The sequence below is a fragment of the Bos indicus genome, chromosome 13, assembly GCF_029378745.1.
Source record: "Bos indicus isolate NIAB-ARS_2022 breed Sahiwal x Tharparkar chromosome 13, NIAB-ARS_B.indTharparkar_mat_pri_1.0, whole genome shotgun sequence".
Taxonomy (NCBI): Eukaryota; Metazoa; Chordata; class Mammalia; order Artiodactyla; family Bovidae; genus Bos; species Bos indicus.
In genome coordinates, this window is record NC_091772.1 from 42,541,997 (window position 1) to 42,566,830 (window position 24,834).

The window sequence follows — 24,834 nt, forward strand, 5'->3', positions numbered from 1 at the left end:
AAACAAAGGGAAATGTTTGAAGATTCCCAAAAAGGAGAATAAAACACCTTACCTACCAAGAAACAAGGATTAAAAATTGTGGCCAAAGGACTTCCCTAGTGGTCTAGTGGTTAAGACTCTGAAGTCTCAGTGCAGGGGGCCCACGTTCAGTCCTTGCTCAAGGAACTAGATCTCATAGCCCTCAACTAAGAGTTCTCCTGCTGCAACTGAAAATCCTGCTTGCTGCAATGACAATTGAAGATCCTGCCTGCCACAGCTAAGACCTGGCACAGCCATATAAATAAATAAGTAAAAATTGAAAAAATAAAATCCCTCCTTTAGAAAAAAAAAAGTTGTGGCTGACTTCTCTTCAAAATCCGCATAACTAGGAATATGAACTCAGTCTTGAAAGTGTTGAGAGAACAAAACAAATAAACAAAAACCTGCCAACCTGGGTGTATATCCAGGGAGAATATCCTTCAAAAGTCAAGGATAAATAAAAATGATTTCATATAAACAACTAGGGGAATTCACTGCTAGCAGACCTGAGGTCTAGAAAAACAGTCAAGGTCTTCAGGCATCAGGAAAACAACATGGGTCAGAAAACCGGATCTACATTGATTTAAAAAAGAACAGCAGAAAGTGAATAAATAAAAGTGAGATATAATTTTTATTTTTATTTTTCTTAATTTATCTAAAAGAGTGCTGCCTGTTTAAAGCAAGAATAGGAAAAAACGCAGTAATAGTAACCATGCTCTGGCAATTAGGGAACATGTAAAAGTTAAAAAGTGACAATGGTTTTGAGAGAGTGAGAGGAGTGATTTGGGGAATATTCCATCATAAGGTACCAGCACTATACTTGCAACAACATGGTGCTGTGTTTCAAATAGTAGGCTTAGCAGCTGAGATATGAATTTTAAAAGGAAGTATAAATGATAAGGCAATAGAGGAGGTAAAATGGAATCACAAAATGCTCAGTTAAAACCAGACAGGACTGAAAAGAATGAAAAAAGAAATAAAGCAAAGCAAGAATATACAAAGATGATAAATTAATTCAATTATATTGTGTGTGTGTGTGTGCATATGCACTAAGTCACTTCAGTCATGTCCAACTCTTTGCAACCCTATAGACTGTAGCCCACCAGGCTCTTCTGTCCACGGGATTCTCCAGGCAAGAATACTGGAGTGGCGGCCATGCCCTCCTCCAGGGGATCTTCCCAACCCAGGGACCGACCCGTGTCATCTGTGGCTCTTACATTGAGGCAGATTCTTTACCGCTGAGCCACTGAGGAAGTCCTCAATTATATTAATAATCATGTATATGTTAAATGATTTGTCTAGTCTAAACACGCCAGTTAAAACACAGAGATTATCAGATTGGTTTTAAAAAAATGAGATCCAACTATATGCTGTCTACTTGTAAACTATATGCAGTCTACATTTAAAGAAACTTTTATATAAAGCCTAGACAGATTGAAAATACTAAACGCAATGATATGGGAAAAGGTATATACTATGCTAACAAAAATCAAGATAAATCTGGAGTATCTTATGTTAATGTCATACAAAGTTGACCTTAGAACAAGGCAGATTATTGAGAATAAACAGGTTATGTCGCATAATGATACAGGGATTGATTCTCCAAGAAGAAATAACAATTGTAAACTAAAGTGAATGCACTAACCACAGAGTTGAGATATGAGGCAAAACTACAGAACTGAGAGAAGAAATAGATACAATTATAGTTGGAGACTTCAGTCCCCTCTGTCAGTACTTGATAGATCAAGTAGACAGAAAATCAGTAAAGATATAGACAACTTGAACAGTTCTGTCAGTCAGCCAGCACCGCCAAACCCATATGCTTCTGAAGAGCATATGGGGCGTTCACCAGGATAAGCTGTACCCTGGACCAAAAAACAGTCCTTAAACATTGTTAAATATATATTAACACATACATATGGAGTCTAGAAAAATAATATAGATGATCTTATTTGCAAAGCAGAAGTAGAGACACAGATGTAGAGAACAAATGTATGGATTCCAAGGGGGAAAGGAAGGGAGGAGTGGGAGGAATTGGGAGATTGGAATTGACACATATACAGTACTGTGCATAAAACAGAAAACTAATGAGAACCTCCTTTAGAGCACAGGGAACTCTACTCTGCTCTGTCATGACCTAAATGGGAAGGAATCCAGAAAAGAGAGGTTATATGTATACATACAGCTGATTCACTTTTCTGTACAGTAGAAACTAACATAAAATTGTAAAGCAACTATTCTCTGATTAAAATTGATTTTTAAAAAACTTTAAAGAAAAAAATATAAAGTTCATTCTAGAACACACAGGAATTAAAATAGAAGTCAATAACAGAAAGGTAGCTGGGATTTCCTGAATACTTGGCACTTTAAAACTATGCTTCTCAATAACCCGTGGGTCAAAGATATCTCATGGGAAATTTAAAGATATTCTGAACTAAATGAAAATAAAACATTAAAATGTGTGGGATGTAGTTAAAACAGTATGTAGAGAGAAATTTGTAGCATTAAATACATATATTAGAAAAAGAGAAAGATCTAAAATCTATAACCTAAGGGGCCACCTTAAGAAGTTACAGAAATAAGAGTAAATTAAAGCAAACAGAATGAAGGAAATAGCTACAATTAGAGGAGAAATCAATTAACACTGAAAATGGGAAAACAGAGAAAATCAACAAAATCCAAACCCAGCTCTTTGAAAGAAATCAAAAAGGAAAAAAAAAATCAATGCAATTTGAAAAAGTCAATAAAATTCATAAACTGCTGCTGCTGCTGCTGCTAAGTCGCTTCAGTCATGTCCGGCTCTGTGCAACCCCATGGACTGCAGCCTACCAGGCTTCTCCATCCACGGGATTCTCCAGGCAAGAACACTGGAGTGGGTTGCCATTTCCTTCTCCAATGCATGAAAGTGGAAAGTGAAAGTGAAGTCGATCAGTCGTATCCGACTCTTAGCCACCCCATGGACTGCAGCCTACCAGGCTCCTCCATCCATGGGATTTTCTAGGCAACAGTACTGGAGTGGGGTGCCATTGCCTTCTTCATAAACTGCTAGCCAGGCTAACCAATAGAGAAAGAACGAAATTACCTGTACCAGGAAAGAAAGGGTTGTCACTACTGATGCCCTGGACTTTAAGAGAAGAATAAGAGATTTCAACAGATTGAAGAGTTCTGTGCCCATAAATTCAGTAACCCAGATGAAATGACCAATTCCTTGAAAGCAAGGAGACTTGACTCCCCTTGAATTGCCATCTCTCTGTGCAAACAATGGTTCCCTCCTTGGCTGTATATTGGAATCACCTGGAAACCTTGACTAGCTCTCAGCGTCTGGGCCCGTCTTAGACATTTTTATGTATTTGGGATGGGGTCTACATGCGGCCAGGACACTCAGGCGTCTCCATATCCTGAAGTCTTTTGAGCAAGATGGTGTTTCCCTGCTCTTAGAAAGTCTTTCTCTTGGTCGGTCTTCCAACAGCTAAAAAGTGTGACGTCTCCCCCATCCCAGTGCCTGGAGCTGACACTGGTTTTCACCTTCATCCTTAGACATGGGAAAACTTTCAATTCTCAACAGCAAGATACTTTGCTCCCAAAGTAGAAGGGACCTTTGTGAGCTTGTGTTTGATGTCCAGGTGAAGGAATCGTAAGGAGGGGGCCCCTCAGGACTCCAGATCTTCCCCAGGAGCAGGACCCCAGTCGACAGTATACATGCTCACAGAGGATAAAGTGCTCCCATCACTGGGCATGGAGATCCTCCAGGCTCAGAGCAGAGGTGGAGAGGAAAAAATGGAAGAACAGCGCTCTCCGCTGTGGTGTATCTTTAGATCTTTTATTCATGCCCTGGGTGTACAATGTGGATATTAAACCATTTTCGATCATTTGTACTTAACGCGCTCGGGTGAGAGGGGAGAGGTCCCCACTGGGAACCAGGGAAATGAGTGAAGGCGGTGGATGTGGGCGAATCATGGACACAGCTTCCCTGTTCCAGCTCCCGAGCCGTCCTTAGCTGCTCAGCCCCCTTCCGATGGAAAAAATCCCTTGTGGGGGAAAAAGGAGAGGAATTCGCCCCAGCCACCAGGGCTTGTGGGAAGCTTTTGGGGGTGGCCAGGGCTCTTCTGAAGCAAACATCAGCTGTGAACCTAGAGTCTGGGTGGGTTGGAGCATCTTCCCTGTGGAGCCCCACGTGGCCCTTCTCCCCGGCCTGTGTGTTGATGAGGGCCATGAGTGGGGATCATCCCCCTTGTTCTGAGCCTTCGGGACCAGTTTTGAGCACCACCTACTCCTAGAACCACTCCTAGCACCCCTTGTTTCTAGAACCCCCAAGCTGTGGAATCTCCTGACCAGAAGGTAGGTGGTTCCGAAACAATCAGCTGCAGTTATTTTACTACTACACACACTGAATTCAAGTGAAAAGCCATAAAGAGCAACAAAGAATAAGACTCCACAGAGATAGAGGACAGCAAGATGGAGCAGTGAGCGAGATCTGGAAGAGTAATGACTGAGGCTCCTGATGAGTGGGGAGAAGGTTTACTGGGGAATGTCACAGTCACCCCCATGTCATCCACGGGGGTGAGGCTGAGAATTAAAGGCTGGCCTGGGGTCCTGTGTATGTGAAGTCAAGGAAGGCTGGAAACCCAGGAAGAGATGTAGTGGGCAATGGACTCAGCCTCTCTGTCATGTCCGACTCTGCAACCCCTTGGACTGTAGCCTTCCAAGCTCCTCTGTCTGTGGATTCTCCAGGCAAGAATACTGGAGTGGGTTGCCATTTCCTCCTTCAGGGGATCTTCCCAACCCAGGGATTGAACTCGAGTCTCCTTTTTTGGCAGGCGGATTCCTTACCACTAAGCCACCTGGGAAGCCCTTGAGATGTAGTGTGGTAGCTTCAAACTGACATTTGGAATGACCTGGGAAGAGCGGCGGGACATTGCCCTTTCCTTTGGATAGTTCACGAGTGTTTGGGGGAAAGAAGACAGCAAACAGCAGTGCCTCAGGGAGGAAGCAGGTCTCCTGCAGCCGAGAGAGGATAAGGGTCTGGGAGAGATGAGCCGGCTTCCAGAGACAGGGGCTCACGACCACCTCCCCGCTTCTGGAATGAATCCATGAGAAGCTATGGTATGTTAGAAGGTCCTGGAGTGTACACCGTGGCTCTTGTGAAGTTTCCTGTTTTCTTCTTGGTCAGTAAAGTTGCCATTGGCATCCACAGCTCAGAACAATCTTTCCCATCATTTCTGGTGGTTCTTCGTATTTCTGCTCTGGTCCTCGTCCCCCAGGAAATCAGGAGTGAGGGATGGGCCAAGGTTAATGTGAACATGGTATGCTCGGGGGCCTGCAGCAAGCTCCTTGCCACTGTAAATATTCACCAAGGAGGCGGGCCTGGAAATGGTCTGTCTGGTGAGTTCACCTCCAGACAGAGCCAGCACACCTTTCCTTCGGTCTGGACAGATGTTGCAGCCCTACATACAAACCAGGGAAGCCCGAGATACCAGTTAAATATAAGGCAACATAAAACCCCTTCTGCCCAGAGCAGGGTTTTCCTGGAGTCCCCCCACGCTCCCTTCCTTTCACTCTAACAATCTCTCCCCTGAGACAAGCAACAATGCTGGCGAGATGGGTAAGGTGAGCCTGCCAGTTGAGAGAGGTCTGTCCTCGGGATCCCATCTGACCCTTGGATCCTCTTCGTGAACCCTCTTACTGACCTAGAAAACTCCACCATGATGTGGGCTCTGGCCATGGGGTGAGTCTTCTCCAATGCTTACCTCCTAGATGTGGTGCCAACCAAGTCACTAAGTTTCAAATCAAGGGAACGAGAAGCATGTGTTCCAGAAACAAAACAAACCAGCAAAAAACAGAGCACATGTCCCCCCGGCAGGCACTGTCCAGAGATCCAGCAACCAGCAGGGCAGGGCTCACCAGCTGAGCACCTCTAGGACAGGCCAAGAGGGACAGGTTGTGACAGAGAGGCTGGGATGCAGTGGGACAAGCCAGCCATCCCATAGGAGGGGAAGGGGATGTAAGCCCTGCATCTACAGGCAGATGGGGAAGGCTGCAGACTGGGCAGAGAGGTGGACACGAGTCACTATGAAAAGACTCGGCCAAAGAGCTGGGCGTGGAACCAGACTCCCAGTGCGACCACTCACCGGGAAGAGGGGACTTCGGGGGAGTTGGCTTCCTGAGTGAAAAGACAGAACCTGCCCTCCCTTCCCCTCCCGTGACCAGGAGGTGGAAGCCATTGCCAGCGTTCATCAAAGGGCTGAGAAACAGACCCTCCTGACCTGCCTTGGGAACACAGGCTCTACAAGGGAACAGCGATCCCAGTGGGACTGCAGAACTGCCCCGCCGCCCAAGGCCGAGGACTTTGCCCCCAGGGCCTCAGGACCCGGCTGGTAGCCCTCACCTCTGGCTGCAGATGCAAAAGTGGATTGTTTAAAGGAAGCACAATCACTGATAAACGTGCAGCTATGTTTAAAGCAGCAATATGGTGGAAGGTAAAAACAGAAGTGTATGTCTTTCTAATTCGCCGCTGGATGAAAATCTGCAAAAGTGATGGCTGCTGAAAACAAACCAACCGACAGACCAGCCAAGGGAGCTAGAGAGCCAAGGGCAGCGTCAAGATAAACGGTGGTTTAGGTGTGAATCCAGAACTCCTGGCTCTGATGGTTTTGTTCTCAAGAATTGTTCTTGTCCCCAAGGGGTATTTAAAGAGAAAGGCCTGATTTTCCCCTCTTGGGTTTTAAAGATCTTTAATCTCCTCTCACCTGCCTACCCCCAGGAGACCATGCTCCCAGGGTCTGGCACTGGACTGAACTTCCCACAAGCTTTGGCCAAAGGAGGGGCTTTCTATGGCCCTGAGGGCCCCTGTCAGCAAGGTCATTTTGTAGGGAACACAACAAGAACATCAGCAGGAGCAACGGCCCCTGTGCCGTCTTGTGTGGACACCTGAGTGGCCTTGTCTCCATCCTCCATCCCTCAGCTGAGCTCTTCCCTTTTCTGTGTGTTTGAACATCTTCATAATTCATTGTTGTATTAAAGGTATATTCATGGAAACCAATATTAACAACAGTAATTCTCTGTGGTGTCAGGAAGGAGGAAGTGAGACCAGGCAAGTAAATTGTCTGTGTGGCTCTTCCGCAGAGCAGTAAGTCAGGTTGTCCTGTGCTGACATCATCACATACCAACTAGACAGGTGTTATAACTCTGCTTTAGGGAAGAAGTAGAACCAGACACTCAGAGAAATGGTAACTAGTTCAAGGGCTGAGCAAGATCCCACCAGGGCTGGATTTGAGCAGGTATGTTTGTCCCAAGCTCCCCCTGCCTCCCCCAGGTTCTCAAGGATGGAGCCCGGGGAACGTGCACCTGTCAGGCCTCTCACCTGCCCCATCCATACCCTGCCTTTTAAATGAACGGCTTATCTTAGGCCAGTTTAGCTCTGCAGGAAATGGACGGAGGTGGTGCAGAACTGACGGCTTCCTCATCAGCATCTCACGTGGGGCTCGTCTGTCCCAGGTGATGACCGGTGTTACCACATCATCGTACTCTAAGTGCCCTGTCCAGATCGCCTTAGCAGCTGCCTGGTGCCCTGTTTCTGCCCCAAGGTCCCATCCAGGATCCACCCAGCACTGGGTGGTCAGACCTCCTTGGGTTCCTCTGGGCTGTGACCATGTCTTAGGTGTCCCTTGTTTCTGATGACTGACAGCTGCGAGGAGCCCTGGTTGGGTACAGCGTGGGATGCTGTTGGATGCGCTCCTCCTGCTTAGACTGGGGTTACAGGTTTGGAGAGAAGCACAGAGGTGAAGGTCAGGGCTGTACCCCATCAACATGACCTGTCACTGAAGATGCTGACCTTGGTCACCTGGTCGGGGTTGTGATTGTTGGGTTTCTCCACCTCGAGGTCACTCTTCCTCCCCTCTCTGTTTCATCCTCAGCCCTAGGAAGTCACTGTGCCACCCTCTGTCCACGGGTGGGGCTTGTGCTTTACTTCCCTGAAGGTAGAGGAACTACCTAGATGATTTGGAATTTGTCTGTATGGAAGATTTGTCTCTTCTCTCCAGTGAACTGATCCATCTGATCATTTATTTATCAGTATGGATCAACCATCCATACCAAATATCAGTATGGATGTTTATTTTACACTTTGACTTATAATCCAATACTACATTATTGGGTTGGCCAAAAAGTTCATTTGGGTTTTCCATACTACTTTACAGAAAAACCCAAGTGAACTTTTCAGCCAACCCAATGTTTTGTCCCTTGGCCATAAGGAGAATTTCCTATGTCCCCCTGACATGCCCCTCTCCTTTTGATCTTGGAGTATTTCTCCTTTTCTGTACTCTAAAATGCCGCCCCAGGCTCATCTCATGTATTTCCTGCCCAAGTTGTAAAATCAGCCACTTCCCCATGGAGGTCTAGTCCCTTCTCTTGGAAAAATGGTTTTAGAAACCGCAATCTAGGCACTGGGTGTGCTTATTGCTACTGGCGTGTCATTGGTTCTGGATTTTCTTGGTAACAGAGCTAGGAAATAGGAAATACACTTGTGTATACTCACATGTTATTAGTTCTATATGTAGAAATACATGTGTCTACCCCTGGAGAAGGAAATGGCAACCCACTCCATTATTCTTGCCTGGGAAATCCCATGGACAGAGGAGCCTGGCAGGCTGCAGTCTATGGGGTCACAAAAGAGTTGGACACAACTTACTGAGTGAACAGCGACAACATCTTTGTATATAGAAATAGTCTATTTGTAAAATTATTTTTGTATGTATCCATCTGTGCCTATATTAAGCTAAGCACGAGTTCATAATGATTCGTCATCAGGGAAAACCAAGGCGGGCTTCTGTCCAGCAGGGCCCGGTGACCAGCACGGGGAGAGGCCTGCAGGGAGGGAGGAGCAGCACAGGGAGGGGGTGCCTCTCAGGAGCCATGAGGTCTGGGACTCCTCCAAGCTCAGCTGAAGGATGGAGGATGGAGACAAGGCCACTCAGGCGTCCACATAAGACGGCACAGGGGCTATTGCTCCTGCTGATGTTTTTGTCGTTTTCCCTACAAAACGACCTTCCTGACAGGGGCCCTCAGATGCCACCATAAGAAGCCCCTCCTTTGGCAAAAGCTTGTGGGAAATTCAGTCCAGTGCCAGACCCTGGAAGCATCATCTCCCAGGGGTAGGGGGGTCGGGGGAGGTATCCCCCAGCAGGAATGGAGCTCTGGGCTTTGCCACGTGTCACTGAGATGTGGAGCCCAGCATCAGCCCCTGAGAGATCCCATCTGTGAGCAAGGCCAGTGGGCCCCGGTCAGGATGCCCACTCCACGCCCTGGTCCTAGACCTGGGTTCCATCTGTGACCCAAGCCAAGGCCAGACTGGGGGGCGGCCTTGTTGGGGGCAGGGGGGCTGTGCTCCCATCAGGTTTCATTCACTCATGGCGGATACATTTGTTTCATAGCTGATCTATCTGCCATTCAGACCTAACTAACAAGGTTTATTTTTCTTAATGGGTTAAAATAGAAAAGTTGCTTTATATGGATATATGGAGAAAGTAACATGGAAACAGACATTACCCTAGGTAAAATAGATAGCCCATGGGAATCTGCTGTATGACTCAGGGAGTTCAAACCTGAGCTCTGTGGCAACCTAGAGGGGTGGGATGGGGAGGGAGGTTCAAGAGGGAGGGGACATATGTCTACCTATGGCTGATTCAGGTTGATGAATGGAAGACACCAACACAATACTGGAAAGCAATTATCCTTTCATTTAAAATAAATAAAATTTTAAAAATAAATAAAAGCAGGAGACAAGGGTCATAGCAATGCACGTGGAACTGAACACACATAAGAAATGCGTGTGTGGGGCTGAGTGAGGCGTGGCCGCAGAGGGTCTCCCTCCCCAAAGGAGCCTGTTAAACCGCCACACAATCACCTCCTCCCCCAACACAGCTCCAAGTGCCCATTGGCGCACAGCGAGCAGGAGACAATAATAAATAAGGGAAATCAGCTTTGCGATAATGCAAAGAAATGTAATCCAGCCAGACAGATATTGGTGCTAGAGGAAAAATGAGCCATAAAGTGCCCAGCGTGCTCTAAATTTCCAGAGAGATGGTTGGGAGGCAGAGAGTGCGTCCCTCACGCTCCTTGGAGGTGGGAGTCTGGCACCAGCCTTGTGCTGCCCAGTCTGTCCCAGCTGTGCCTGGACCCGGCCCCTCAACCCGAGCAGAGAGCCACGTGGATGTGGACTCATCCAACCTTAGCAGTTCTTGCCCCTAAAATAAGAGACCATAGAAATAACATTAACAGTAAGAATACAAAATACCATAAGAAAAACAAAACAATGGGAACGTCTTTGTGGTCCAGTGCTTAGGACTCCATGCTTTCATTTCCAGGGCCCAGGTTTGATCCCTGGTCGGGGAGCTAAGATCCCCCAACCCATGTGATCAAAAAAAGAAAGCAAGAAAATCAAAGCAGGGATATATTGCAGAGAAAGTCATGTTTTTCCTGAACCTCAAACAACAGTAGGTATTTTTTTAGCCAAAGAAAATGAGGACTTTGGCAAAAGCTTATGGGAAAATCAATCCAGTGCCAGACCCTAGGAGCATCATCACCCGGGGGGTAGGGAGCTCAGGGGAGGTATCCCCCAGCAGAGATGGAGCTCTGGGCTTTGCCATGTGTCACTGAGACCTGGAGACCAGCATCAGCCCCTGAGAGATTCCATCTGGGAGCAAGGCCAGTGGGCTCCGGCCAGCATGCTCACTCCACGCCCCGGTCCTGAGGCCCCCATCATCTGGAGATTTCATGGGCTTTCCCACCTCACAGGGTCACCCCAGCCTCCTTTATCTTGCCTCTGTTTCATTATCTCCACCTGACACTGAGCCACCAAAACAAGTACACAGGTAAATGCAGAGGCACATGTGTATGTGGAACAGTTTCTGGTTGCAGGGACACCCCACCCCCCACAGCTCCCCAGCACTGATGCCTGAACCAACCCTCCCGGGTTTCCACCTCCTTTGGGTTCATCCTGCCCCCTTCCTTTGGGCTTCCTCTCCTCCCTGCTCCCCGTGGGACCCTCCACTCATTTCTTCTGGGTGTCTGCTACCCAACATGGTGGCCTCTAACGTTTGGCTATTTACATTTTAATTAATTTAAATCGGATGATATTAAAAACTCACAGTCACACTCATCACAACCCCACTGCTCTGTAGCCGCAGGTGGCTCGTGGCCACCAGGCTGGGCGGCACAGACTTAACCACCTCCATCACTGTGGCCACCAGGCTGGGTGGCACAGACTTAAGCGCCTCCATCACAACAGAGCTCCCCTGCCTTGGCGGGCAGATTTTTTACCACTGAGCCACCTGGGAAGCCCCCTGCATCAGGTATCATTGCTATCTATTCTTCTGCTGTGGTTGGATGTTGGGATGACTTCCAGGTCAGGGCTATAATGGTCAGTATGGCTACAGACATTCTTGAAGGTGTCTTTGGTACACAAACGCCTCATTTCCCTTGCGCGCCTGCCGGGGAGGGCGGAGGAGGGGTAACGCTTGTGTCATGTGTGTGTCTATACATCCAGCTATAACAAGTGCTCCGTTTCCCAAGTAGTCTAATCAGCCCACAAGCCTACTCCTCCTTAATCAATTTAATGACAATAGCCTCAACTTCTCATTTGTTTTCTTCTCCATCTACAGGAATTCACACTTTCAACGGGATCAAATGAGAGTATGGGTTTCCGCTGTGTCTCTTTCCCTTGCAGCCATTCTAGGGGTGGCATGTAGCTCTGTTTTTTTATGATGTACTCTGTGGGGCAAACCTGAGCCATTCCTGGGACAGTGGTCTGTCCCCACCCCCGGCCTGCCTCCGTGGGGTCTGCCCCTTTGGGGTGAGGCATGCCAGCAGGGATGGCTCGCCACCAAGAGTCCCAAGAGGGTCACTCTTGTCCTGGGAGCTTCCCTCCGCGTTTCCTTCGCTCCACTTCATCAAAGATCATCCACAGGGAGTCCTCAGGCTCACTTCCAAGACCCCAGATTGAGAAAGAAGACATAAAATCTCAAGATCCAGAAGTTAGAGAAGGAAGGAGTCCTTTCTCCAGCCGACATCTCATTGAATGGGTGCGGGAGGACCACAGAGGACAGAAAGCCATTTCCTAGTGACCTCTGAGTCTGCCCTCTGACCACATCAAGTTTACTGTTTGAGTAAACAGTATGCCACCTCCCATCCTGCCCACAAAATGTAGACGTAGACGTACACGCAACACACACGGAAGTGTGATCTGGTGAGAGGCTGGTCTCTGGAGATGGGTCCTCAGGGAGTCGAGATGTCCCACCTGAGGAGCAGGCTCCACCTTTGCCTTGATGAGGACACCCCTGCCCCCTGCCTGGGGTCAGCCCTCCTGGCCATCCCCTGGGGCTCCAGGGGCACCTGCCCTGGGGGGCCTCCACCCTCACCTGCCATCACTCAGGGGGCTGGCCCTCCATGATGTCACAGTTGAATCATGTACAGTCCCCACAGCCCAGTGCCTCCCTGGTCAAGGGGACAAGGAGGATGGGGCTGGCGGTGGAGAGGTGGGCACCGCCACAAAGCACCAAATCCAACACAACACCCAAAGCCTCCATGCTCCCCTCCAACTCATGGCCCCGCAGAACGTGGATCTAGTGAAACCAACGTGCAACTGGGTGACCAGAAATAGAGGTGCTGGTCTCACCCAGAGTCATTTTTCTGGTGAGAGGGGGTGCCACCCCCTCCATGGCAGAAAGGGGGCTTGGGGTACACAGATCCCCGGACACTGGCTGAGGAGTGGACTGGACAATCTTAGATGGCAGGTTCCCCTCCAGGTATAAGAACTACAGTTTTCTTCCCTGTGGGCCCCTGTGCTGTAAGGACCAGAGGAGGTGAGTGTGAACACGCTGTAGAACTATCATTCGAGTGTCTACCGGGCAGAAGGAGGCACCAACTTGTAACGTCCCCACCCTCCATCCTGGTGCCCGAGATCCAGGACTCCAGTGGCTGGTGCTCAGCTGACCACTGCCGGCCTGGGCATCCCTGGGGCTTCGCTTTCTTTCTTTTAAGCTTTGCCTGCCTTGCAGGGCAGGGGCGGAGTGTGGGGGGGCGGGGGTGGAACAGTGGTGAGTGACAGCACCTCTGCCTCCCCTCCCATAGGCTGGGAGCGCGCATGGCCTCCCATTGGCCAGTCCGCTCTCTGTTCCCCTCGCTCATCTTGGCTCCCTTTCTCTTCTCCCTCCTCCCTCTGCAGACGAACAAAGCCGTGGCCAAGGGGGACTTCCACCAGGCCAGCACCAGCTCCCGGCGGGCCCTCTTCCTGGCCGTGCTCTCCATCACCATAGGGACCGGCATCTACGTGGGCGTGGCCGTGGCCCTCATCGCCTACCTCTCCAAGAGCAACCACCTATGAGCTTCCCCGGGCACACGAGGAGCCTGGGCCAGTCGTGTGCGGGTGCAGAGGAGCAGGGCTGGCCAGGGTGGACACACAGGTGGATATACCTGTGTGAGGCTGTTACAGTGTAAGTCATCGCCAATGACGCCACGAAGCCCTGGGATTTATGGATTCCCTTTGTTTTCACCCTTTCATATCGTTTTCACAGCACTGTGTAGAGCTTGGGACAGATGAGGCACCGCTGACCCATTCCCAGTGGATGCTCCGAAGATCCTGACCCTCAAGGCTGTCTCCGCATGGATCCTGGTGGATTAATGGCCAGTGCCCAGGATGCCAGAGCATTAGCAACAGACAAACAGGAACATGTGTTCATTTATTTATTTTGGAATATGGTGCAACAGGAAGAGGGCAGGGGACACTTGCTCTTCTGCTGGTGGCCCTGCCTGACTCCACTGGCAGCACCGCCCCCTCCATCCACGCACCTTCCCTGCGGGAAGAAAATAGGCCAGGTAGGGGGAGAGACAGAGAAGCTGCTGGAAGGACCCCCAGCTGTCACAGGTCTTCAGACGAGTCCAGCCCTGAGAATGCAAAACCAGAATCGCCCCCAGGCCCAGAACGTCGCTCCCTCCACGCTGTCCCCGGCCGAGGAATGTCAGGCCTCCTCTGGAACACGTCCCACCTCCGCAGCCACCATGCAGCAATATGCAGTCCTGGGGTCCTCGTTGATCTGGGGCCGGGGCAGGCCGGCCCCTCCCCAGACTTCTCCCTGGAGGACGCAGGTTTGCTCCAGGAACTCCAGGCCCAGGAGCCGCGGACACCCCGGGGTACGCTTCTCCCCACCTGCTGACACCTTGGTGACGACGGTGACACTAGTGATCTTACTGAGGACACGACTAAATGAATAGCTATTTTCTTGTCATTTTTTAAGTGCAACTATTGCTTCCTGCTGCTTCAGTTATCAGATGAATGCTGAGAAATAAGTAATCACAGACATTTTAATACCATTTCATGGCTGTTTCACGAGTGTTCATTATTTAACAAAAATTATCTTCTAGGTTTTTTTTTTTTTTGCTTAGACCTTTTCTTTCTGATTAATACCAATCCTTGGGTTTCACCAAAGCTTCCTTGTTGTTAAAGTGACTGCAGAGCCACCAGCAGCAGCAGCGGGGCGTCCTGGGGGTTCCAGGAGGGTCACAGCATGAGGCGCTGAGGTTCCCACGTGAAAATGTCCGTAAATATTTTTATCCTGAGACTTCAGCGCATGCGGAGGCCATTGCTCCAGGGCAGTGGTTCCACCCACGGCGCTTAGGAGGGCCCTGCTTCCTGGGTCCCAGCCCCAGAAATCTTGTGTGATTGATCAGGGGTGCAGCCTGGTGATTTCAGGGTGCAGTGGAAATTAAGAACCACGGTCCTGGGATAAGGGATCAGGTTTGATCCCCTCACCTGCTGCTCTTCTCGTCAACCTTAAACACTTCCTGGTGGCTCAATGGTAAAGGATCTGCCTGCAATGCAGGAGACACAGGTTCGATCCCTGGGTCAGGAAGATCCCCTGGAGAAGGAAATGGCAACCCACTCTAATTATTCTTGCCTGGGAAATCCCATGGACAGAAAGCCAGGCAGGCTACAGTCCATAGCGTCGCAGAGTCGGACATGACTGAAGCGACTTAGCATGCACCCATTCTGAAAATTATTAGCACTGCCTTTCTCGGTCAAAACTGAGCTCCATCAGGCATTTGAATCTATGGATGCTCCAGACACACATCCTAGTGATTTCCCTGGTGGTCCACCAACCAGCGTGGACCAAACGCAGGGGGCACAAGTTCAATCCCTGGTCGAGGAACTAAGATCCCATATGCCACACAGCGTGGCCAAAATAAATAAAAACCAACAGCAAACCAACCACACTCAAAACAGGATATATGGAAGAAGCCCAGAGATTTCTGGAAGAGTCGGAGTAGCCTGATGAGAGAGGCTGGATTTGGGACCGAACCAACCCAGGTTTCAGCTGTGATCCTGGGCAGGTGGGCACACTTCTTGGTCCTCATCTCTCGGTGAGGGTGATGAGAGAGGATGCTGGTGAACACAGGCTGGAGGCCACGTTCAGCCACCGGGTGCAGAGATGGGTGGTCACAGGCCCCGAGGACCCGTCCCCAGGCTTGGTGCCACCCTCCCGTCCTTTTTACTTAGCCTCTCCAGTTCATTCATTGTGAGCCATTGTGTGAAGTGTTCTTCTTTGTATTTGTCTTAAAATGCCCATTTTTCACTCAAGCAGTGCCCACAGTTGCCTATCTTTGGATTTATGTCCCTCCCACCCACCTGCCCTGCCACCACTGGGGGCTCCATTCCCCTCAGGGCTGTGCCACACCTCTACCCTTTGTCCCCTCAGCCCTCTGTCTAAAACGCTCAGCCCTCCCCGTGCCCTCAGCTCCTCCAGGCCTTCCCAGGGCCAGCATCATGACCACACATGGTGCCTTGTAGCCTTGAGGGTGTGGGGGTCAGGGCCAAACCATCAGAGGACAACTGATGACCGGCCGCGTGTGGCCTGAAGCTCACTTAAGGGTGGCCCCCGCGGCCCTCTCGGCCTTGCTGGGGAGGGGACTGTGTCAGTCGCTGCTGCCCACACGCCATCTTCTAAAAGCATGAGGCCGCCATGCCTCCCTAGACCCAAGCTGACTTGCAATCACGGCGGCCTCCATAGGCACCGCCCAGGCAGGCCTCACCCCAGCCCTTGGACCCTTTCCCCATGGAGTCCTGAGAGCGCCAGAGGATGGGAGTCAGAGCTGAGGGTCAGAGAAGGTGATGCGCCCGGCACCACCTACGTGGCAGCTGTACAGCGGGGACAGGCCCACCCCGGTGGCCCCTGCAGGCCACAAAGTGCCCAGTGGAAGCCACCTCCTCGGTCTCCCTGAGGGCACAGCCTCCCCTTGGCCAGTTCACTGCATTCTTGTCAAAACCCTTTCTGCAACAGAGACCAGCGCCTGTAATCTCCCCAAAGTTACACTCCCCGGAAACAGCAAAGTCAGGCTGCCCCCGAACAGCCAGATCCTAATCGGTCACCCCTCTTATGGCACGTGGCCTCAGCTGTGGTTTTCAAAGAGTGAAATCTCATCTGGGCCCAGATGTTAGTGGGTCAGGACTCTTAGGGATCCGAAAAGACTTTGGTTTATGTTCTCAGCATGTCTCTGGCAGTGGTGGTGGGGTGAGTGGGGCAGGACGGGCAGGAGCCTAGGTGACCTCCATGGAAATGTCATCTTCGCATGAGTGAGGCCCTCCCACATCCTTGCAGACGCCTGTGGCCTGTTGGTCTCCTGCTGCCCCAGGCCCCTCTCTCCCTTGTTTCCCTGGTCATCCTGATTCACCAGGTGCCCCCACCTCACCAGGTGCCCCCACCTCACCAGGCTTCCCCGCTTGCCCAGTTATTCCAACTCTCTCCAGGGAACGAGCCTGGGTCCCAAGGAGAGCCTTATGGGGGAAGCCACGCCCCTCTGTCACTGTGCCGTTAGCACTTGCCAGAGACGCCACAGTGGGGCCACACAGCTGCCTGGGAACAGGGCCCACTGACACCAAGAGCTGGGCAGGTCATCCCTCAGCCCTGCCAGTCATCTTGCACCTCTCCAGATGCCAGAGGCCACCTCTCATTTGGGGCAGACTCTGGGTTTAAAATCATCACCAACAGATGCTGTCCATTCCAGACATGAATGCCCAGTGGCCACTGCATTAAGCTGCCTTTCCAGGGCCCCTGAGACTTTGTAGGAGCCTTCAGGGGCCCTGCAGACTAGCTTTAGCACCAGCCCTGAGGACAGTTTCGTTTTATCCCCTCAAAGTCCACCTGCCTTTGTCGCCATGGATATTGACATCTGTTGGCCCACTTTGTCAATAAACAATTAAGTGTGGATTCAGACCCTGAGCTAAGGCTGACCTCTCCAAAAGGCAGCTGTCCCATCTCTGACCAAGTAGAGACCACGCTCACGTTGGTGCTCTGCTGTCGATGACCTTAGCACCAGAAGTGGCGTGAGGCCTGGGCTGTGATGACTCCCCCTGACCTCTTGAGAGCCCCTCCCTGGTCTTCAGGATCAGCTGAGCTTCCCCCCAGGGGTCAGGGGTCTCACCTCCTGGGATTCTCACCCCCTGAAGATTCTGCTTCTGGTAGCAAAGCAAAGGCAGATGCCAAACCCACAGACACCTGGGCCTGCAGACAGCTGGCTCCCCACTAGACACGGGTGCAACTCAAGTAAAGAATTTGTCATCTCACTGACCCAAGGGAAGGGGCCGGAGTTCCACATGGGTGAGGATGCACAGGGCATTTGAGGAACGACAGGTGGGGTCTGCCTGCCGCAGCTCAACACAGGCTCCAAGGTGGATGACAAGGGCAGATGCCCCGCACAGCAGGATGTGGTGACCCCTGGGAGTGGGGCTCCCTGCAGGTGTCTTGAGTGAGTCACAGGGCAGGGAAGCCCCTCGGGCTCTAAAGATTTGACCGAATCTGCTGGATGGAGAAGATAACATGGGAATCAGGAAGTGTGGTTGGGGTGATAGGAGCGGAATGTGGGGACCTCCAAGGAGAAGCCCCAGGTGGACACCCCCAGAGGTGGGGGTAGGGGGTGGCCCGGGCTCTCCAGGGGGCAGGTATACTGATCTGAAATGGCTCTGGCTTCCCGCCCCCTCCCAATTCAGCAGCAAGCAGCCTCCAGATTGCTCCTGCCTTGGGCCGCAATTCCTCTTTGCCTCTGCACCAGCCCCCAGCCACCAAGATGACTGTCCCTTTAACTGAGCACAGACCAGCATCCTCGTCACCCAGGGGTGAACTTCCTGCCAGCAGTCAGTGAGGGGGGCTGCGAGTCCCTGCCAGAGAGAGAGAGAGGTTCATGCGTCTGAATTCCGCCTCCGCCAGGCACCCTACTGACCAGCAGAGACTGATTGAATTCAAGGTGCTTGATGGGGGCCATGGAAATGCCAGTGAGGGTATTCACTGCCCCATGGCCTCTAGGGGACCTGAGTTTCCACTGGAGCCAGGTCATCTGGGGCCAGTTTAATGACAGGTAGATAGACGATACATAAAATACCTGCAAGTCTTTGGTTGGGGGGGGTCCCACAAAATCCTAGCATGACACGCGGCTCTCCATTCCCTCAGGCCTTCAGTTGTGACTCCTCAGGTCACCAAAGTCCAGCTTATGACTCAGCTGAACAGCGTACAGTGATCGGGCTGCTGTCTGTCTACCGCCACCGGAGAATCCATATTTGGGCTCCAGCTCCTCGCAGGTGGGACAAGTTGGGGAAGACTGAGCACCTTCTCAGTCACCTAGTGTGACGTTTTTGTTCCCTGGATGTGGCCGCAGCACTTTCTATAAGGTGTGTGTTTTCTGGCCTTGGGAGCAGAGTTTCCTAGTGGATGGAGCTCTTGCCCCAGGAATGAGGTGAGTGAAGGCTATAAAACCTCCCAGCTCAGCCACATTTTCTCACTCATAGGGGCCTGTGAAAGAGGAGCTGGAAATGATCAGTGTCCAACAACAGTGTCAGATTTAGAAACAGATTCAGGCCACTTCAGCCTCCGTAGCCCTCACATTGGCCCATACGGGAGAAATGTTAGGACCCCACGGCGGAGCTCCCCAGGCCCAAAGAGAAGCCCAGCTGGTCCCGTTCCCGAAGCAGCCCTCCATCTGGCATTTTGGGGGCTCTCAGATCCCAGGTCTTTTAAAAATCACACGACCCTTACATTTGAAGAGGGCGTGGCAAGTAGACTCAACTTTGTACCCACAGCAGTCCTGTGCCAGGCCCGTCAGATCCACAGTTTCAGACGGAAATGGAGATCACGGAGGCTGTTGGCCTCAATGTCACCTGCGGGGAGGGGACAGACCTGGCCTCGGGCTCAGGCAGGTGGCCTGGGGCCACACGCCTCCACCCCTAGCTCATAGCTGGGATGTCAGATCCCATGACCAGAGCTGGCCCTGATGGAGTGCCATCCCTTCCCCACTCCAGGAAGAGTGGGGAGGGGTTTGAAAACCAGGTTGGACGCGGGTCAGCAGGTCAGCACAGGACGTATCTATTCTGGGTCCTTCCACATCGCTTCAGCACCGAACCCGAGGTGCAGCATCTCAGGGCTGCCAGACAGGAGTTTGTTGAGCACCTACCACGTACAAGGACGGCGAAGGGCCCTCAGGGGACCAAGGCAGAAGGAGGTCAGATCTAGGGATATGCTTGGTCTAGCTGGACCAGGCCCACTGCAGTTTTTGTCCATCTGTATCTGGTGGACATGCATCCTGGAAAGGTCTTAGATGGGAAAAGGCCGAGGACCTGGACATGACCCAGGCCAAGCAGACAGCCAGACGAGCCCCACCTAGAAATGCTGTGATCCAGCGATGCGGAGCTCACTGAGGGGAGTGGGCATGGGCAGTTCAGCCCTTACTCCGGGTGGAGGCCTCCTCTGAGGATGAGAGGTGGGGGCAGCCGTGTGCTCAGGGACTGATTCCGGCCTCGGCCCCAGGAGGCCCATCCCTGCCCCTGCCTGCTGATACCCCAGCATTCCGCACCCGATCTGGGCAGGGCCCCGGCTTCCACACCCCCCCGGCTCCACCCACACAGGCACCCAGCTGAGACAGGCACACCCTCCAGGGTCCAGGCAGTGCAGCTGTTGCCAAGCCTGGCCTTCAGGCTCCTGCGGGCTCCCAACTCTCTCCTCCTCGGCTAGGCACACGGTGTTTGCCTTCACAGCCCCTGCCTGCATTCAGCAACGTTGACTGCACCCACCACCATCAGTCCTGCCCCAGAGGGGACATTAACTAACTGAGTCTCAATACGGTGGAGAGCAGAAACACACGTCCCAGAAGATGCCTGTTGACATCCATTTAGACCTGGTTCAAAGGAAGAAAAGCCAAACAGTAGTGACGCTTCCTTAGGTGATGAAGAAGATGGGAAGCAAGTGGGGTGCGGGGGCGGGCTGTTGTTCTCAAACTGTTATACTGGTCACTGTGCCTCTAGTTTGTTTCATGGTTAAAAAAAGCTCAGAGGTTGAGCTTGTGCCAGGTACTCTGCTGGGCTTGAAGCACCAGGAGGTTCAAAAGACATAGCCCCTGTGCCCAGGGGTCACCGTCTCCACTCCCAACAGGACAGGCTGGGTTCTCCCCTTTGTGGGCATGTGATGGACCCTCATCATTTGGGGGCAGGGTGGGCACAGGCCAGCAAGGGCACAGTCTGCTATGGGGACAGGGGTCCTGGGGCCGTGGTTGCCATGGGGACAACCATGATCACTAATTCAGCCCTGCATCCTGCTTGCTGATGTGTGTGTGCCTTCCTCTGCATTTTCCATTTCTTCTAAGAACGACATCTCATTTTATGCACGCGTGTATTCCCTCAGCACCAGTCATTTGGGAAGCAGTTTAAATGTTGTATTAATACACAGCTTGTTGAACCTGATTAAATTTGATCCTCTTGAGAAAACCCTATGATGCAGTTGCAGGGGGGTTAGTTCTTGGTTTCACAAACAGGGAAACTGAGGCTCAGAGGCTGAATGGAGCTCCTCTCAGCAGACAAGGCACTTCCTCTTCCTACAAGGGACACAGGACGGCCACTGAACCAAGATGTGGGTTTTCTCTGCATCTGAGAACCCACCCACCCACTTAAAAAGAAACATTCAAGGTGTTCTGTAAGGGAGACCCTAGTCGTTCCCCCACCCCTCGCCCCTGCGTGCTCTGGCCCTCCAGCATCCTCTGAGAGCCCAGAGCTGCAGCTTGGGGGGAAAGGTGCCCTTAAAATTAGAGAGAGAAACCTTGGTGGAGCCGTTCAGTTTGTGGCGCCGAGCTGAGAGGTTCCGCCTGGAATCTTCGAGAAGGAGAGAGAAGTATGCTCCTGGTGCTGCTGCAGGAAGGAGTGGCAGTCACCACAGTGCCCATTCTCAGGGCAGCGTGTGGGTGCGACTGTCTTAGCAGCAAGGACACGGGGGCAGCCGGACAGGGTGCTCGGCTGTGGTCTGACAGGTTCTGTGCCAAGAGCCCTGGACGCCACAGAGTGGTCACCTCTGGGGACAGCAGGCTGGGCAAGTGGCGGCATCTGCTCTCTCCCCGCAGATGTTGGTAACGCGAAACAAAGCAATTAGCAGCTTGTGCCTCCTGACGGGGACATCACATCTCCCAGCTCCTGTCTCCCAAGGCGGGTATGTCCTCTCCACTCTGCCCTGGGGCCCTCGTAGATCCTGCGGGAGCCAGGCGGGGAGTGAACCCACGGCGCTGCCTCCACATGGGCCGTGGATGCCTCTCCTTGGACCTGGGGCAGAACCGGGGCCAAGCGTAGGGGCTGGGACCGCTGGACCTGCGGGCCTTTTTACCTGCAGGCGCCCAGGTCCTACCTTGGGCCTGTGAAGCAGCACTGTGGGGCCTGGGGCCAGGCGTCCGTGTCTCCAGAGAACCGTGGTGATTCTGACGCACAACCAGCTTGGAAATGGCCAGACATCTGGGGAGATGGCCAAGTCTGGGACGAGCTCCTAGCGGGTCACAAAGAAGGAGAACATGCAAGGAAGGTGCTGAGGACAGGCCTGCCCAGGGCCCCAGGAGTCCCCCTCTTCACTCACACCTGCTCCCGAGGCCCCTCAAGGCTGCGTCCCCTCTTCCTCCCGGCACCCAGAGCACCGCCTGCCACCTCCCTGCAGGTGGCAGTGACGGCTGCATCCTCACCCCAGAGACGTGGGCCAGCGAGGCCGGCCAGCACCTGGTCCAGGATTTGGGAAGTGGCTGTACCTTCCCCACGCTCCTCACCACCTGCAACTGGATCCAGGGACAGAAGGGGCGAAGGACACAGAGAACGCACCCCCAGGAGGGGCCTCCCAATGGAGGCAGCCACCTGCCAACCTGCTCAGTGAATGAGCACCAACGTCCATGCTTAAGAGTCTGGACGTTGGTCTTTCTGCTGCAGCAGCCCACAGCCCCCCACGGAGACAGACCTGGGTTACCTGCAGAGTGTCTCATGGAGAAGGTTGTCGCGAGACCCACCCGTGTGAGCAAAGTCAGGCGTTCAAAAGAGGAGAGAGGACTGCACACCTACGACCAGGTTGAGTCCAGGAAGGCACACGCCTGGGGTAGGAGAAGCAGCCCTCCAGGGCGCTGGGGCCTCCTTAAGTCTTGCGGGTTAGGAGCCTCCAGAACATGGAAAAGGGGGAGAGGTGACAGTCTCATACTCTGAAGACCCAACTTCCCAGAACAAACATCTGACCACGCGTGACCCATGATCATCTACCGTGACAAGGACTAACAGCCCTGCCTCTGCTCAGCTGGGTGAAAAACAATCCGGAAAAGCTGCAGGGGATGCACATGACCACGTCTCGCTCTAATTAGGAGACCAGGAACAGCAGGGCAGCCTGCATTCAGGACATTCATGACGAGGACAGGGACCCAGCTGTCAGCACCCCTCTGGAGGGCATCAGGCGCTCGCTTCTCCACCCACCGCGTGCCCTTGGCTTGTCCGCAGCTGGCATGGGATGCGTCACATATCTGGCCTGGCCCCCAGACCATCGTGTGCACTGGCAGGAGCCAGGAAGAATCAGCCCCCTTTGAAGGAGACTGTGGGAGCTGCTGGGCTGAGGCTGGGGACAGTCCCCATGGGACACTGAACTCTAAAACCCACCCTGGGTTGCAGGTGCCCATGCACCCCATCACCCCCACTTTCCCCACCTCATGCCATGGTGCCATGGCCCTCGGGGCCACCGCAGGGCCAGTGGAGGGGGCAGAAGGGATAACTTCCATGCTCCAGGAAGACCCAGGAACCACAGCAAACCCTGGGCCCTGCCTCTGCTACCGAGAGCAGACACTGGCAGCGCCAGAAGCCCACCTCACCTTCTCACTTGCTCCGTGACCTGGGGCAAGTTACTCAGCCTCTCTGAGCCGCTCACCTCACCTACAAAGCAGGGACGGCTACCTGCACTTACTTCACAGGCTGCTGGTATTCAGGCCACGAGCCCTCACCTGATGCCATGGAACTGTCATCACGTCCTCACCCGGCACAGGGCGTGGACAGTCATCACTGGGCTTGGGTACGTCACTGGTCCTCTGTGAACCTGCTTCCTCTTCCACCGCCCCCGGTGGTACTACTGGGAGGGCCCAGAGGACACACCACGTGGTAGCCTGTGGTGATGTGTTCCTACCAGGAGCACCCAGGGACCTCGGGTGCCACAGAAGGAGGAGCTCCCAGGAGCTCCTGGAGGCGCCCAAGGCTCGGAGCAGAGCTGCCTGAGCTCCACATGGGTGAGGTGACTGATGTGAAAGTGTGGAGGGCCCTTGACTCACCAGAGCCCTGTGGCCATGGCAACCCTCATCAGGAGCTCCATCTAAGGATGATTAAAGAACATTCACACTAATTAAGAGTCCAAACATCCCCGAGCCATGTCCAGAGAGGGCTGTGGCTCACACAGGCTCCTTTCCAGCCTCTTGGGCTCAGCTCGGGGCTTGGGTGCTAGGTGGAGGCTGACCCTGAGGGTGGAGTTCTGACTCTGCTCCCAGCCTCCTGAGCACTGGGGGCGTGGGGTGCACTCAGAAGCCCTCTTGTATTAACATGCCCCCATCTTCCTCCCGCCTCCCACCAGCATTCTTGCCCCTACCTCAGCCTCCAAACTGCCGCCTCAAGGTCATGCTGGTGCCCCCATCTCTCCATCACGAACAAGAGTCACCTTCTGTTTGAACAAAACCCGCTCCAAGACAGAGTCCCTTTTAGTCACCTGAGGATGCATGACAAGTGGAAAGAGAAGCTAAGCCCCAGAAAACCCCCTCAAACGATGGCAGTGAGCCTGGGCGTGTGGAACCCCAGGAGGAGGAGACCAGAATCAAAGGGTGACACTGAGGATGCAGGTGGGGCTTCCAGGGAGTCACCTGGACCCCAGACTCCAACTGGGAAGCCGAAGCCATGCCCATGGCTCCAGCAGGGCAGCTCTTTGTGGGGACAGTGGGTGCGAGGGCAAGAGCCAGGCAGGTTGGCACCCTTGTAAGTAGCAGCAACTGGCCCAGGAATGGGGCTCCCCCAGGAGGAAACAGCCCAGCTATTCCTCCGAACCCAGGCCAGTTTCTCCCCACCAGGGTCTGCCCTGCTGAGGTTACAAGTTACGTAAGCCTCCTTCCCACGCGCTGGGGTAACAGCCACCAAGCCCGCAGCCCCATTGTCCCTGGGTGGACGTGGATGAGCGTGTTCCTGCCCACAGGACCAGAGCCAGGGGCCGAGGGCTCAGACGGGCTCCCAACACGTGCCGTTACCCCTTCCCTTCCGGTGTGCAGGACACAACACCCTTCACGCCCAGCACCCCGCCCCCATACTGTGGTATGGTAACCACAGTCTTGCACTCTCCACCCAGCAAGGCCTGTGCGGGGGTCTGGGCTCCGCTGTGGACCAGACAGCACTTAGTGCCTGGAGGACCTGACCACACGCTCACCTTGAAACAGTGGGCGCTCAGGGCAGAGGCCGGAACCCTGTTTGCAGGAAGTCAT

The 24,834-nt window shown here is 52.9% G+C and overlaps 1 protein-coding gene and 1 long non-coding RNA gene across 6 annotated transcripts in view; one reads left to right on the forward strand and one right to left on the reverse strand.

Moving 5' to 3' along the window:
* Positions 1–14,382, forward strand: part of SYNDIG1 (synapse differentiation inducing 1) — a 102,696-nt gene extending 88,314 nt beyond the window's left edge. For 3 of the 4 annotated variants that reach the window (XM_070801074.1, XM_070801075.1, XM_070801076.1), the window contains exon 4: positions 13,238–14,382. In XM_070801074.1, coding sequence (XP_070657175.1) covers positions 13,238–13,396 — 159 coding nt within the window. In that variant the 3' untranslated portion in view covers positions 13,397–14,382. The remainder of the gene's footprint in view (positions 1–13,237) is intronic. The other variant, XR_011570075.1, reaches the window with a different exon arrangement.
* Positions 14,383–14,424: 42 nt separating this feature from the next.
* Positions 14,425–22,996, reverse strand: LOC139186495 (uncharacterized). Of its 2 annotated transcripts, none has more exons than XR_011570077.1 (4): positions 22,308–22,996; positions 21,717–21,851; positions 21,141–21,229; positions 14,425–20,919 (listed from the first exon to the last, which is right to left on the reverse strand). It is a non-coding gene; the product is annotated as an uncharacterized lncRNA (long non-coding RNA). The 2 variants fall into 2 exon arrangements; XR_011570076.1 differs by having other exon boundaries at positions 22,042–22,993.
* Positions 22,997–24,834: the final 1,838 nt, after the last annotated feature.